Genomic DNA, 16,195 nt, shown 5'->3' on the forward strand with positions numbered 1-16,195 from the left:
GCCTAATCCGTAAGCATGTATCAGCTTCTCAAGAAAGACCATCTCACACTTATCCACTCAGGAACGCGGGGCAAGATCTTTATCTACCTACCCCACGCTCAGAGTTAGTTAAAAGTTCAATATTATACAACTCGAAAAAAAATGCACTGTAAATATCACCTGCTCCATAACATCATTTTCTTCATTTCGCAAAGCATTGAAATCTTATTTACTAGACAGGGCTTTCTACGCCGTAAATGACTTACATCATATATTTTGATAATCAAATTTGATCTTGTAAACACTGGTCTAATATTTGCTATTACTATATTTACTATAAAATTACTAAATATTTTTGAATCTTATTTTTATTTTTTTATTCTTTGACATTGTAAACATTTATAAATGTTTATTTTAAACAATAAGACCGACAATGTAATTTGTATATTTGTTTTGTATTCTCTTTTGTTTGTTTACTTTACCTTTGTCTACAAATTTTAAATTTTTTTGACAATAAAGGCATTTATTTAATCGTAATAAAGGGAACATAATTTGAGACGGGTTATCGTGGCAACTAGGTATAATTCTACTTTGATTTTGACGTAAAGCTTTTTTCTCTAGAAAGTTCGTTTCAATAGAATACAGTCTCTATAGGTCACGTTACTATATTATTGATATTTACCGTTCGTCGTGTCTGATATGTTACAGAATCGGATCTATTTCTAGTGGGTGATGTCACTTGAAACGCTTTCTACCGTGGATGGAACATACACACGTTAATTATTGATATTATCTCGTGTCGTATTATTATCTCTCGATTTACATTATTTGCAATGCTAACCGTGAATTTGATTTAGTTTGTTTTTAAAATTACGATGCGCGTTCAAATCAGAAGCCGTTGACTTCCTTTTCAATATATGCTTTTAGGGCAAATTTGATGTTTTGCATAGTTACAGTAGGTATGTTGCTTTATTATCGCGATGTATAAGTAAAATTGAGGTAGATTTAAGTTCGGTAAGTGTACTTTGTGTCGACTTTGTTTACTTGGAAACGACTACTCTTACATTGGGATTACAACACGACAGGAGTTTTAAAACGGGTCACTCTATCCTAGACCCGTGAATATAGGCCCAAGACTATCGCTTGCCTATACTATGGTATACCGATTTGGTCATTTTAGAAGTGTGGTCTGGATTTTAACGTGTAAGACAGAGAATATAAATGACCGGTTGACAAACAGAGAGACAATATCAAAAGTCAAAAGCGGCATACAGTGTTGCCGGTTTTCACGTTTGTATAGAAAAAAAACTATTTTAAAAACTTTCATGTATACTACTGAAATGGAGATAATATATCTAAGCTAAATATAATCTATTACAGGTTACAAGGTTCCAACCCTAGATGCAACATTTTCCATAAACGCCTACTTGTGTGGTTTGAACTTTTGATGCAAAATCCTTTTGATGCAACTTTTATCTCTTTTTAATACATTTGATTTCAGACCACATTTCTAAAATGACCAAATCGGTATACCGGGGGCCTCTCGAAAGTGACTCACCCCTATAACTTCTTTATTTTTTCAGATAAAAAATCGAGATTTGGTATCTTAGTATATGACATAAATTCGGATTGACTGACGTATTCAATTGTTTTCGGCCACTTCCTGTTTTGTCGAAAATGACTACAAATTTTGATTTTTAAATGAGACCATCGGTATTTTTCCACTTTATTCGATAGAAAATGACACTCTGAATAGAATGCCATATTGTATTTTAAATTTCAATCTAGAGTGCCATGGATGTGTTAAAATCATTAATTTTTAATCGAGGAGCCTTGGAAAAATATATTTGATCGTCTAATGTTTTTACTGTCTTGTCGTGGCCGATTAAAAGATGCTCAAATCTTATTTTTAATCATATCTCAATTTTTTTCAAATGGAACGAGGGTGGCTGATTAGCATATTTGGAAAAAGCATTTTTTACTAATAATTTGGTACCACACGCTTGGTATTTTGAGTCAATTTGTCGTTATGAATCGCATGTTGCAATTTCAAATAAACCGTATTCAAAAATGTTTAAAAGTTGACAAATTATATGTCATTCTATTCTGAGTGTCATTTTCTACCGAATAAAGTAACAAAATACTGAATGGTGCCATTTAAAAATCAAAAGTTGTAGTCATTTCCGGTGAAACAGGAAATGATCGAAAACAATTGAATACGTCACTCAATCGTAATTCATGTCATATACTAACATACCGAATCTCGATTTTTTATCGGAAAAAATAAAAAAGTTATAGGGGTGAGCCACTTTTGAGGCACGCCCGGTATGTTATATCACAGTTTATTTTTAGTTGTGATGCTTATCTAATAGTGAAAAGAAAGCTAGGTCCGCATTTAAATTAAGAAAGTTTGATGATGGTTGAAATGACCGATTGGATTGGAAAATTAACCTTACGCGTTGTAACAGAAAAAAGTCACAATGGCAAAGCTAAAATCTCCTCAAACTCTCAATTACATAACCCCAAAATTTTAGGAAAACCAAAAAATGAAAAAGAAAACTGAGTAATTTTCTTAGCTGATTTGCCTTTAGTTATTTCATTCTTTAAGTTCTATCCTGAACGAATACCAAACTATAGCTAGCTTACCTTCTCTCTTAATGGCAAACCCTGTACTTTAACAGCACCATTTCAGTTTAATGATCACTGCTTTGAAATTTGAAGTTTAAAAATTGCAATGATAATCTCTGATCTCTTTCAAATGCATCAATTATTTCCTTAATATAAGATTTTGTTCGATTAACAATAAAATGACATTGTGTTTGTTTAAAGCAGACGGCAGCCCGCGCCTCGGCAAGCTGCGCAAGTGCTACAAGTCCAGGACGCCGGAGAACCTGGAGGTGCCCTTCACGTCGAGCGAAAGTGGATTCGACACCGAACCCGAGTCATTGTCGACCTGCGACAACGAAGAAATTAACAGGTAAAACTAAGAGTTTGTTTTTATTAATACTGATTTTCAACATACTAGATCAAATATACAGTCGGGAACTAAAATAATTTAGGAGTTAAACCGTTTTCAAATTATAGACCACGTATATATCGGCAACTCCGATTCACTCGATCGGCTTGAAACACTTTTTGTTCAATTCCGTGTCCTATTTCCATTTTTCTAATTAATTCATCTTAACGTTGTTTGTTCTTTCAATTCCTAAATATCAGGTAGAATATACAACTAAGATTTTCAGTTTAAATGACCATAACACCGTGTGATTATTACGCAGACTTAACAGGGGTCTAAAACAATAACAAATAATAAGGGTATCTCCAACGAGTCAGGGATGATTTGACTTCGACAGACGACATCCTAAAAAATGACTGAATATAGAACTATGAATTAAAATGACATACAACAACTGTAACCTGTCGTTAAGGCGGTTTCTGACGACTCGTGTACTTGGCAAGTACGCCAATATTTGTGTACTTGGCAAGTATACTATATTTGTAAACAACATTTTTTTTGTACAAGTACACGAGTCGTCAGAGTCCGCATTTAGACAGAGACTATTATTTTTTCGATCGTACTGTATATCTTAAGGCTGATTCTGACTACTCGTGTATTTGGCAAGTACGCCACTAATTGCATACTTGGCAAGTGGCAAGTATACTATCTTTGTAAATATCATTTTTTTGCAACAAGCTTGGCGCTCACGCCTCGCGACGAGTGACAAATAATTGCACAAGTTAACCGCTCGCACGACATGGCAAGTATATCCCAATAACAAATGTTTGTACAAGTACACGAGTCGTCAGAGTCCGTTTTTATGTACAGGGTGTTTCTTAATGACCGGCTAATATTTAAGGAGGTGATTCTTGGACCTATTCTAATGTGCGTCCTAAACATTTTAAATTTTCACAGGGTGGTAAAATTTTCTATTTTTTTCAAAATATCTCTGATGTTATATTTGATACACGTTTTCCGTGCATCAAAATGCTTATTTTTATATACAATTTTTTTTTATTTCTTGATTTCCTTCCAGTCGATGCCCAGACATGATTTCCACACAATTCACCGCATCAGATTTTCAGCGGTTTGACCCTGAAGCAAACTGACTTTCTTTGAGCAAGTTTAAAAATACGGTTGGTTTAAATTTTTGAATAAGAAGACTAAGGAAGGAGCATATCAAAAATCTTAGGTCCACCGCGATGGGCCTCAAATATGGCCGACTTAAATTCCGGTTTATCAGTGCCGTTCTAATTTTATTTAAAAAATGTAAAACTATGATGTAGGGTAGGCGTGGGGTAGACTCAATAAATTTTTATTTATTTTACGTTGTGAATAAATGTTGGTAGTTATTAAAATTGTTATAAAAATAGATAAGTTATAATAATTATTTATAACAGCAGGTAAGTCAAATTGACGTATCTAAATTCTTTGACATCTAATTTTTAACAAGTAGTAAATAAAAGCAAAAATGCAAGAAAAAATATATAATTAGTTAATTTAAGTGAATTTCATAAATGATCGGTTTACTACACGTATGTATATTATATAGTCACTTACTAGCGAAAAGTTGTTCCATTATTTCACTCGATTTTTGTCGAGATCTACCGCACGCTACACGAACAACTATTTTAGACTCTTTTTCGATAAATCGCAATAATGTCACTGTTAATTTTAGTTCTGCCAGAATTTCCATCTAGATTTACTACCTTTATACAACTATCAGTAGTAGAATAAATAATAAATAACATAAAATAAGCTCCGTAAAGACTGACAAATCCACAAAATTTCAAATCAAATTCAAATGTGTCAAATGAATCGTCAAACAGAACTGTCAAGGATCCCCACCCTAGAGGCCTTTTTCCAACCATGCATGAATAGATGGATAGCATTATGCTCCTTCCTGAGTCTTCTTATTCAAAGGTTTAAATTGTGGATCGTGACAATTTTCAAAGGTTTAAATTGTGGATCGTGACAATTTGGCGAATGATTTTTTTTAAATAGTTAATTGTGTGTTGTAATCAGTATAAATTGTGTGTATATAGTAAGAAAATAAATCCGTTAAGTATTTTATCGTGAGTTTAAATTAGTGGACCCACGGAATCCGTAACAATATTTATAATAAAATCAGAGTTATTATAAAAAAAAAATACAAAAAATTATCGTCCTGTATCTCAGAAATTGAGATGTTTACGACATACATTCATATGAAGGTTTTCTCTAACACCCTGTATAAGATGATCGAAAAAAAAAACGGCGTCAGCGGTGGCTTTGAAATGAAGATAGCTGTCATTTTATATGTAAAATTATATGGGGAATGTCATTGATCGTCATTTCTAAGCCAACTGGACGCTGCGCCGTTTTTTTTTCGATCATACCGGTAAGAAAGTTAAAACGAACATTATAAGTAATTTTAATAATTGATTTTAATAATTTTATTGTATTGAATTTTTGCAGATTACAAGCTAAAGTAGCATTTTTGGAACAAGTTCTCATCCAGAACAACATTCCTGTACCCAGTTACGAGGTAAGTGCGAGTTTTACATTATAACTCGTGTGGAACGTTTCGAACTAACAACCATCTTCAGGCACAAATATCTGTCTGTCTATCGTCGTTAGGTGAAATGTCACTAATAGTTTTTTTCTCATACATTTCGAATGCCATTATGCTTGATTGATTTGTTGACAGGGAATTATGTTTGTAAGAAAATTAAATAGTTTGACTATTAAAATTTAGAATTTATTTAAAATTAAATTTACCTTTTTTCTGTTTTGACATTAATAAGTTTAGCTTTTTTGAATTGTTTTCGGTCAAAGGTTTAATATTTTAGCTATAGTATGTAATATTTATTTATTTATTTTGTTGTTAGTTAGATGAACCTAGAGCATGCTGTATTTTTCACTTATTTATTTATGTTATTGCTGCATATTTAGGAGAAGCTGGGCATTATAGCATTGTCTTTCCATCTTTGCATTTGTTTTCTACTAATTTTATTTGTTTTTTCACTAACTTTACCACTATACTACACAGTATTAATATAATTTAGCGCGCGCAGATGCCTTGCTCTAGTGCTATCATTCCAAGGCTTCTCCATATAATTAAACATACATATACACACATATCTGTATGGCTTTTTGTTTAATAAATGTTTTTTGCACTTTGTATTTTTGGTTTTATTTATTAGATGGAGAAGTTTTACTTACCTTTGATATATACTAGAAACAAGGCTTGTCTGCTAAAGAGGAAAATGCATGTTTTTAAATAATGGTTTTAAAAAATAGTTCATATAATTACAAATTGAACAAAAAAAAATCGTTGATATCGGTTAAGAAATGCCTCTGATATAAAATAATTAAATATTGTTAATTTAAATGGCCGGGCAAACGCTCTCTACCGCGCCTTGCCGCTGTGACGTCACCCGCCGTTCTTCTGGTTGAGTGGAGCCAAACGCGTGTTTATTTTACACAGGTTGCTTTTAAACGCTGTTGAATCCGAGTCAAAATTTTAGTTATTTGTGTTAATTAATACATAATTAGAGTAATTAGTGATATTTATAAATAGTAATGGATGAGCGAAAACAGAAAAAAATGGTCCAAGGCCATGAGAAGAGATGAAAAGAAAAACATTAAATTATCCTCTATTTTTACGATTTATTGTTGTGAAGATCATTTTGATGTCTTCTTCTTCTTATTCATTTTTAAGATCTCGCGATCTGTTAATTTTGATGGGTCCTCTGTAACAGTTCTTGGGAGGTGGACTGCCAGCTGTCCTTCCATCTCTTAGGTGGTCTTCCAGGTTCTCTTTTCCCTGTTGGTTTTCCTTCTAATGCAATTCGTGGCAGTCTTCTCTCATCCATTCTTCTCACGTGGGCGTACCAACCTCTTTTTCTTTGTCTGCCCCACCTTACTATGTCTTGCACCTCACATTGTTCCCTGATGTCGGTGTTCTTAATTCGGTCTCTTCTTGTTTTTCCCATTATTGTCCTGAGCGTTTGATTTTGATGTAAGTTCATATATTTATGTCTATTGTCTTACATAGGTATATGAAATTTGAATGTACAGGGTTATTGATTATATTTTGACACCCACATACAGCATTAACTGCAAGTTTAGAAGAAAACATTAAATAAAAAAGTTGCATGGTTTTCATATACTCACTTTTAAAATTAATTCTAGTTATACAGGGTGTCTCAAAAAAGGTTGGTGCAGAAAATTGTAGGTATTTTCCGCTTTTCAACTGTCAATATTTCGTAAACATTTGAAGATAGGTATAGGATATTATACACGAAATATATCTAGAATATCTAGAAATTTCCGAAGAATCTAAAATATATAGGGTGTTTTACTTAAAAAGTAACTTAATTTTGGCGTTTGCTTATGGGACTTTGTATAATATTTTCATTACTGATAAACAATTTGTTTCTTATAATTTCGTAAAAAACAATCTTTAAAAATAATAAGGGTAAGGAGGTGTCAATATATAAAAAAAAAACTTTCTTTTTCACGCTATGCTCTGGAGTTATTTTTCCACGTACTAAACAAATATTTTTGTCTCTTTTCACTTATACATAACCTACAGCATTATCTCCATACGTCTCCCTACCTGATCTGAAAAATAAGTTTATAACATTAATATTTATAACTATATCAAAGTTCGTAACAGTAGGTACCTACTTATACTTAAATATGCCTCAGTTCTACAAAGAATAAATGTTACATACCTCTCTGTTTTTTTCCTCGTAATTCAGCACCAATAAATTGGGAATTTGTATTTATAAAAGCAGCCAACATAAAAGCATCGACTTTTGGCAAGTTATCTGATTGTGCTTTTACAAACCCGGAATGTGCCATTACTTAAAAATTCTCAGAACACACAACACATACAAATACTAACTGCACAAAAAAAGCATTAAAAACTTCTTCAATCAACGCTAAAAGCAACAAAAATGTCTTAGTACGCCACCTAAATACGTACATAAACGGAACACGTCTGGCTGCTGCTGGCCATCGCGCGTCGACGAGAACGGCGGGTGACGTCAGACCAATAGAATATCGTTTCAATCCGCGAAGCGTCGTTTGCGTTATCCATAGTATTTTAATGGCCCGTTTTATAAAATTGTGGTAAAAAAAAATCTAATAAATTGAACAGTTTCTGGCGAAAAATAAAATATATGCATCTTCCTCAATACACTCACCGGCACCAAAAACGGGCAGCTTAAAATTTTGATGTAGCTTAATATATTTTGTTGTAGAGGGCCGAATTTGATGATTTTTTAAGCAATTTGTACCTAAGTTATTTGACTTTTTAGTATCTCTTTCGAAATTAAAACTGAAACTTTCTATCTGTCAATTATACGAGGGAAAACAAAATTGAATTGATATTTTAGTGAAAGTTTGAAACACCCTGCGGAATATGTTAACAAAGCAAGAATTTTAAGAATCATTTTATCATCTAGGTAGGTCTTTTCTCGATAGTTTGTTTTTTGATTCATCTCAATAGCTTTGTTTTTATGGGAGATATTCGCTCTTGAATAAGACAGTAACGGTTTACAGCTTTTTTTTAGCATTGACTTTGGGTCCTCATTAATGCACTTATAAAATAGTGTTTTTTTTGTTGTGTGACCAAAAGCAAGGTAGTCCAATAAAATTGTCATTTGAAAATAAAAAAATTACGGGCAAGCTGATTTTTTCAGGGTTTGTCAGCGACTGTCTTCTGAGTGTAAAATAAACAAAATCGGAAATTTTCCACTTGCGGTTTGTGAGCAATAGGGGTGGGTTTTTTAAAACTGTACTACAACAAAATAATTAGACGCAAATTGTACATAAGAACATTCTCTATAAGTTCGCATAATGAATTTTTTTTATAAGTTTATTATTTCCGGACTTAGCGGCCGTTTCATGAGCCCTTTGGGGTGGTTTTCAAAATGTTTGTTTTACAGTAAATTGACCCGTATGAAAGTTGTTCATAATAAATGGACAAGCAACTTTTCCTCATGATTTTTTTTGTAGCTTCATTATTTTTGGAGATAGCTGGGATTTTTGATTTTTTTTTAGATTTTTGGGCGCTATCGCCAAAAATAGTCAAATTACAAAAAAAGTTCATAAGGCAAACGTATATGTACTCTTATTTTGGACGAGTTTCCTACGGTGAATTTGCTGAAAAAAGAGTAACATTGAAAACTACCCTAATTTGTTCATGAACTGGACGCTATCTCCAAAAATAATCAAGCTACAAAAAAAATCATGAGGAAAAGTTCCTTGAACAACTTTCATACGGGTCAATTTGCTGTAAAACAAACTTTTTGAAAACCACCCCAAAGGGCTCATGAAACGGCCGCTAAGTCCGGAAATAATAAACTTATAAAATAAATCATTAGGCGAACTTATAGAGAATGTTCTTATGTACAATTTGCGTCTAATTATTTTGTTGTAGTACAGTTTTAAAAAAACCACCCCTGTTGCTCAAAAACCGAAAATTTCCGATTTTGTTAATTTTACACTCAGAAGACGGTCGCTGACAAACTCTGAAATAATCACCTGGCCCGTAATTTTTTTATTTTCACTCTCTATACGGCGATATAATTTTACTGGATTAAGGGCATAGTTTTAATGTGAAAAATACAAAAAAATGTTAGTGTCTTCTTTAAAAGCAAATATCTCCAATAAATTTAGCTACAAATTGCCTAAAAATCATCAAAATCGGTCCACTAAACATTGTACAGGGTGTCCCAGAAATAAGTGCAAGTAGTTTAACTGGTAGTATCTCGGGTAGTATAGTTCAACCAAGTTCAACCCCAGAAACAGCCTATGAGGTTTTTTCGCGAAAAAAAATTTTGAAAATTCGTAATTTTTTGAAAAAATTTTTGAAAATTTTTTTAGTTTTTAGTTAATTTCTTGATAATATGGCAACATAGGTATTAGATTAAATTTACAAGAAAGAAAATCCAGAAATGATCCAGTAGTTTTCAAAATTTTAGCAAAAATTATTGGTTTTTGCAAATTTTCAAAGTAAAATATCTCCGTTATTTTGGACTTATTTGAAAAACGATAAAGAGAAAATATTGTTACGGATTCCGTGGATCCACTAATTTAAACTCACGATAAAATACTTAACGAATTTATTTTTTTCTCACTCTGTACACACAATTTATACTGATTATAAAACACAATTTATGCAACTACTATTACTCTAACTTTTCTGGCACCTTCGCCAATTAATTCACAATTTAAAAACGCGGTATTATCAAACTTCAAACTGTCCCAACTGCCGAACGCGCTCCTTTTATATAGCTGTGGTGAGTGTTTCTGGAACATTCTAAAATTATCGGTAACTTTATGCCATCTACTATTAAATTCTATTGTCTGATTCGCTTACTTGTCGACTTGATTAAGAGATGGCGCCTAAAAATATATTTTACTTTCTGGTGAATTCTTTGAATAAGAAGACTAAGGAAGGAGCATATCAAAAATCTTAGATCCACCGCGATGGGCCTCAAATATGGCCGACTTAAATTCCGGTTTATCAGTGCCGTTCTAATTTTATTTAAAAAATGTAAAACTATGATGTAGGGTAGGCGTGGGGTAGACTCAATAATTTTATATTTATTTTACGTTGTGAATAAATGTTGGTTGTAAAGATTATTTAGATTGTTATTAAAATTGTTATAAAAATATAAAATTCTAATAAAAATAGATAAGTTATAATAATTATTTATAATCATAAACATCCGATACGCTACTGAAGCAGGTAAGTCAAATTGACGTATCTAGATTCTTTGACAAGTAGTAAATAAAAGCAAAAATGCAAGAAAAAATATATAATTAGTTAATTTAAGTGAATTTCATAAATGATCGGTTTACTACACGTATGTATATTATATAGTCACTTACTAGCGAAAAGTTGTTCCATTATTTCACTCGATTTTTGCCGAGATCTACCGCACGCTACACAACCCACTATTTTAGAGTCTTTTTCGATAAATCGCGATAGTGTCACTGTTAATTTTAGTTCTGCCACAATTTCCATCTAGATTTACTACCTTTATACAACTATCAGTAGTAGAATAAATAATAAATAACATAAAATCAGCTCCGTAAAGACTGACAAATCCACAAAATTTCAAATCAAATTCAAATGTGTCAAATGAATCGTCAAACAGAACTGTCAAGGATCCCCACGATAGTGCTTTTTCCGCCCACCATGCATGAATACATGGATAGCATTATGCTCCTTCCTTAGTCTTCTTATTCAAAGGGTGAATTCGTCAGGTTTCTCAATACACGCTGCGGTTTAGTTTCTTGCTTCTCCGACAGATGGCGCCACATACACCTTAACAATATGTTTCTTTCATCGAGATCTACCACCCCTTAAAACACTTGCACTTATTTCTGAGACACCCTGTATAGAAAACTTTAAAATACATGAAAATTAATGGATATTAAGGTGCCCGTTCTTCGTGCCGGTGAGTGTGATCATAGGGAATAAGTTCATAAGCTGAAAAAAATCTTTATAAGTTTGATATTTAAGGCACTGCTCAAAAAAGAAAAATATGGGTTAATTATTTAATTAAATATTTAAATATTATAACAATTACATTTTAGCATAAATTTTAACTAAATTATTATGAAGCTACTTAAACGTTATTAATTAAAAATTAAAAAATATCTATGATATATTGATTAACTAATACATTATAATTACTTACTCAATTATGTTTGAAAATCAATTTAAAAATAAACAAATGTACAATAAAAAATAAATGGTGTCACCGATGGTTATGAAATGGAGATCGCTGTCATTTTATATATAAAATTATATGAGGAATCATCGATCGTCATTTCCAAGCCAACTGGACGCCGTTTTTTTCGATCATACGGTATATCAAGAAAAATGTTAAACGCGACTGATGGAAAAAAACGTTTCAGATGGTTAAAATTACACGACCTTTTGATTATATGCTTCTATCACAGTCTTTTCGGCAGCCTAGCATAATTACACGAATAATTAATTTTTGTTGTTTGAACACAAGCTGCAATTACTCCTAAATAACTTAATAAATTCATCCTCCTTTTTATCGATAAAGATTTTTTTGCCCACTGACACATCAACAACTGTTTTATCACAAAATATACAAATAATTTTTTTCGATCATTTTTTTGCTTTCTTGTTTTGATTGTTTGTTTGGATGTTATGTAAAGCATGAGAATATTAATCTTAATGTATTCCTTTATAAACATATGTGAGCAAAATGAAGTTTGGCACAAAATTTAAAAGGATATCCTCTTATATTCTGCACCGGTTGTTTTTTCGACAGGAAATTGGAAAAAGTGCGACCACGACCATGCAACTAACAAACCGAGTGAAAGAACTGGAAAAGACTATTAGCGATGTTAAGAAAGAAATCAACTTAACTCGCCATTCCAACGAAGGATGTGTGAAATGTGATAGTCTCCGCAGATTTTTCGACAAGTTGTCCAACAGCCAAGAATCTAACTCATTGGACAGGTATTTTAGAAACAATCAGGCATTTTTAATGTTATTAACCAACTTTTTTTGGTTGTTTTTATTTTTCTAGTGATAAAAGTTTTATTGAACAAAGTTCTCAGACTGATTTTAGTATAGCCTTTGTGGAAGAAAAGGTGAAAAAAATGGAGGAAGAAAATCAAGAACTCAGTGCTAAATGTACGGAATTAGAAGATTGTGTAGAACTATTGAGAAACGAATACGAAAAGTGTGAAGATTATTGGCAGGTAAGGTTTTTACACCTCCAGAAAAAAAATAGTGCGTCGGGCATACTTATTTCTACGGCACAAGAAGCCACAAATCACCCGTGTTGCGCGCGCCTTCTGTTTTGACGTTTCTACCTAACCTATTATTTATTTTCGATTTCGGTGCTTTAAATATTTTTCGGTGTTTACTGACCTTAAATTCACGTCTATCTGAAAAAAAAACCAATCAATTAACACCCTCCAAATAACCACGCTAATCAACTCGCCACATAACCAAAAACAATAAACAATGCCCTAACCCTAACCTCAAAATATCTCGACCAATAGGAAATAGAATGCATACACGGATGATTTGTGGCTTCTTGTGCCGTAGACATAAATGTCGAGCATCTGTAGTTCCTAGAATAAAAGACTTGGGAATTTTGTTAAAGTGCAAACCTAAAGTATGTTCTAGGATGTATTTCAGGAAAATATTTTAACTTTTATAGGGAGACACAAAAAAGTGTCTACATCAGATCACTTACAAATTTTAATTTAGTTGGTATATTTTTCTTTTTTTTTTTTGATTACATAATCCTAAGATATGAGTAATTAAAAACGAAAATCTCTAAACTGGAATCGACTATTTCAAATCGTTTCAAAGATATTAATCTGTGGTAAATCAAAAACATGAATTTGACACTTTTCTGAAAAAATATTAAATATACAAGATCTGTCCTGAAATCAAAACTATATTAGGTATTTACTTTAGGTGGTCTGTACTTACTTTGCTATAAATATTAGCGATGGGAACTATCGAATGAATTAGACTATCGAATGGTTACTGAATGAATGATTTCAACTATCGAATGGTTTTATTCGAATAAAATCATTTAATTCATTTGTAAAACGCCTAAAACGTATTAGACAACATTGACCGTTCACAAATTCATGGTTATCGTTGCGCCACGATGTTCGTAAATGCTTTCTAATTATTTGAAATTTAGTATTCGTTTGATTAATTTTGTGCGTATGCATTATGTTCTTCCAAATTTTAATAAATAGATTAAAACTTATATAAATACTATGCTATTTTTTGCGTTTATTAAAATCATTTTAAAATACTAAAATTTAGTAGTTTTTTTTAAATTGACGATTGTGTGCGAATAAGGTAATGTTGGTAATGGGACCAAACATCAAATAACACTTGAAATATATAATTATGTTCAATTATTTAATTTTTTATGGTATATTATGGTTAGGTTAGATTGCATTTTTTAATGGGAAATTTTGAAATATAGCAATTTTTTTAAGAGACATGAGATGAACTTACAATTAATTTTAAAAAATACATTATTTGTATTTTTAGATGTTTTAATAATATGAATTAGTTGATCAAACACGAATCAAACCAAAAAATATGGTTAAGTAAATGGTTATCCTCAAATTTGAAGTGAGAAAATTAAATTGAAAGTTTTACAGTGCCAATTTAAAAAACACTTAACAATATTTGTATTTTGTTTATGCTAATTCTCTTACATGTACTTTTTAGGTAGAAATATTTCATTCATTTTTTAAAGTAAAGTTGTGGTTGTGATAAATATTGATGTGTTTCTGGCATAGTAAAATAAGTAATAAAAAGTAATATAAATAATTTTGATTTCTAATTTTTTTTATATTTTCCTTCCATTACACTGCATGCTTAGAAAATAATTAATAAATGTTTATGTTGTGTTAATTTTAAAAATTGTTGTTAATATAACAAATTAGTTCTTGTAATTATTATTATTTAATAAACCATTGTGTTCTAATATTTATAGACTATATATTTTCATAAATTATATCTAATATAAATACTATTACCTCTATTTGTTGTTAAATATTTTGCTACAGTTTAAAAAAATGTTATATTATTAAATATTTAAATATTTTGTTGTTAATAGTCATAGCAAATTATTACTGTTATTATTCAATTTGTTATTAACAGTACTTTGCTTAAAAACATTAAAGAAATCATTTGATCTATCATCTAAAACATGAAAAGCATTATTGCAGTGTAACAACAGAATATTAATAAAAAAACTTATGCAAAACTATAGACATATATCCCTAACTAACTAATGCTAAAAACTATTCTTTGATATTACCAAAACATGAATATATGGCAATTTACTTCCTATAGTTCTTACGTCCCTTTAACTGAAATTTTAGAAACAGGGAGTTAATATTCTCACTGAGAATCTGCTGTATAAATACTAGCACCTTAAAAAAAAAAAATGTCCTTATCTTTATTTGATGACAAAAACCAAATATGCCTAACTCTTTCCGTAGCATTGCCAATCCTAAAAAATGTCGGGTTTCTAGAGTAAATCAATTTCTGAATTCGCCGGACGACAACTAAAATCCAGTTTATATTTTATTAAAATCGATCCTAGACGGCGAATAAATGAATTTGATAAATGAATGAATTTTATAAATGAATGGTTTTTGCTGCCGAATTAGTAGAATACAATATTTCAAGGCAGATGACGCATCTATTCGATAATTTTTATTCGAATAGTTTTCGACGAATGTTTTCTTACTAGCTATCGAATTATTCGAATGAATTGCAAATATCGAATGTTTCGATAGTATTCATTCGATAGTTCCCACTACTAATAAATATGGCAATCGTAAATTATACAGGATGTTCAAAATTCTACGCCAAACTTTCTAAAATATAAAATCATTTTTATTCGTTTTTTTTTAATGAAACACTCTGTGTACTATTTTTGCAATAGATGGAGAATTAAAAAATGAACATTTCTTGTATTTAGAGTATTTTAAAATTTTTAACGGTTTCGCAGATATTCGCTGTTTTATGTTTCATATGGCATTTTCTCTCGTATTTTACCGTTGAAAGAGCCATATGAAATATTTCTGCGTGGTATTTGGGAAACCATTAAACATTTTGAATAGAATTTTGAACACCTTGTATGATTTAAGATTACGATATTTATAGTAAAGTAAGTATAAATCATCTAAAGTAAATACCTAATATAGTTTTGACTTCAGGACAGTTCTTGTATTTCTAATATTTTTTAAGGAAAGTTGGAAAGTAGATGTTTTTTGTTTATTTATTAATACCTCTGAAACTATCGAACTATATTCACTCAAATCTTAGGATGTAAAGGGATCTGAAAGGAAGCCAAAAAGGCAATAATATACAGGGCTTTACATTTAGAACGTTCCAACCTATAGAAGTTAAAATATTTTTCTGAAATACATCCTAGAACATACTTTACGTTTGCACTTGAACAAAATTCCCAAGTGTTTTGTTTTAGTAGCTACAGATGCCCAACGCAGTATTGCCGAACCCTATATAAAATAATTTTCTGTAAATTTTAGTAACTGTAGTTTTATTTCATAAAATAAATATTTTAAATGTTAACTCGCTACAGAAAGTACAGACACAGCCTATTTATTAGACAGCCAGTCGACTTAGCTGGTTTCTGAGTATCCGCCCCTCAC

At 31.2% G+C, this 16,195-nt stretch overlaps 1 protein-coding gene across 4 annotated transcripts in view; it reads left to right on the forward strand.

Annotated features, from left to right (window-relative positions):
• Nucleotides 1-16,195, forward strand: part of LOC115884802 (blastoderm-specific protein 25D) — an 82,044-nt gene that overhangs the window by 59,722 nt on the left and 6,127 nt on the right. For 2 of the 4 annotated variants that reach the window (XM_030903487.1, XM_030903489.1), the window contains exons 11-14: nucleotides 2,809-2,956; nucleotides 5,435-5,504; nucleotides 12,292-12,482; nucleotides 12,553-12,727. In XM_030903487.1, the coding sequence (XP_030759347.1) occupies nucleotides 2,809-2,956; nucleotides 5,435-5,504; nucleotides 12,292-12,482; nucleotides 12,553-12,727 (584 nt within the window). The remainder of the gene's footprint in view (nucleotides 1-2,808; nucleotides 2,957-5,434; nucleotides 5,505-12,291; nucleotides 12,483-12,552; nucleotides 12,728-16,195) is intronic. The other 2 variants (XM_030903488.1, XM_030903490.1) reach the window with 1 other exon arrangement.

This window comes from Sitophilus oryzae, unplaced genomic scaffold (assembly GCF_002938485.1).
Source record: "Sitophilus oryzae breed Bouriz unplaced genomic scaffold, Soryzae_2.0 scaffold_357_pilon_pilon, whole genome shotgun sequence".
NCBI classification, from domain to species: domain Eukaryota; kingdom Metazoa; phylum Arthropoda; class Insecta; order Coleoptera; family Curculionidae; genus Sitophilus; species Sitophilus oryzae.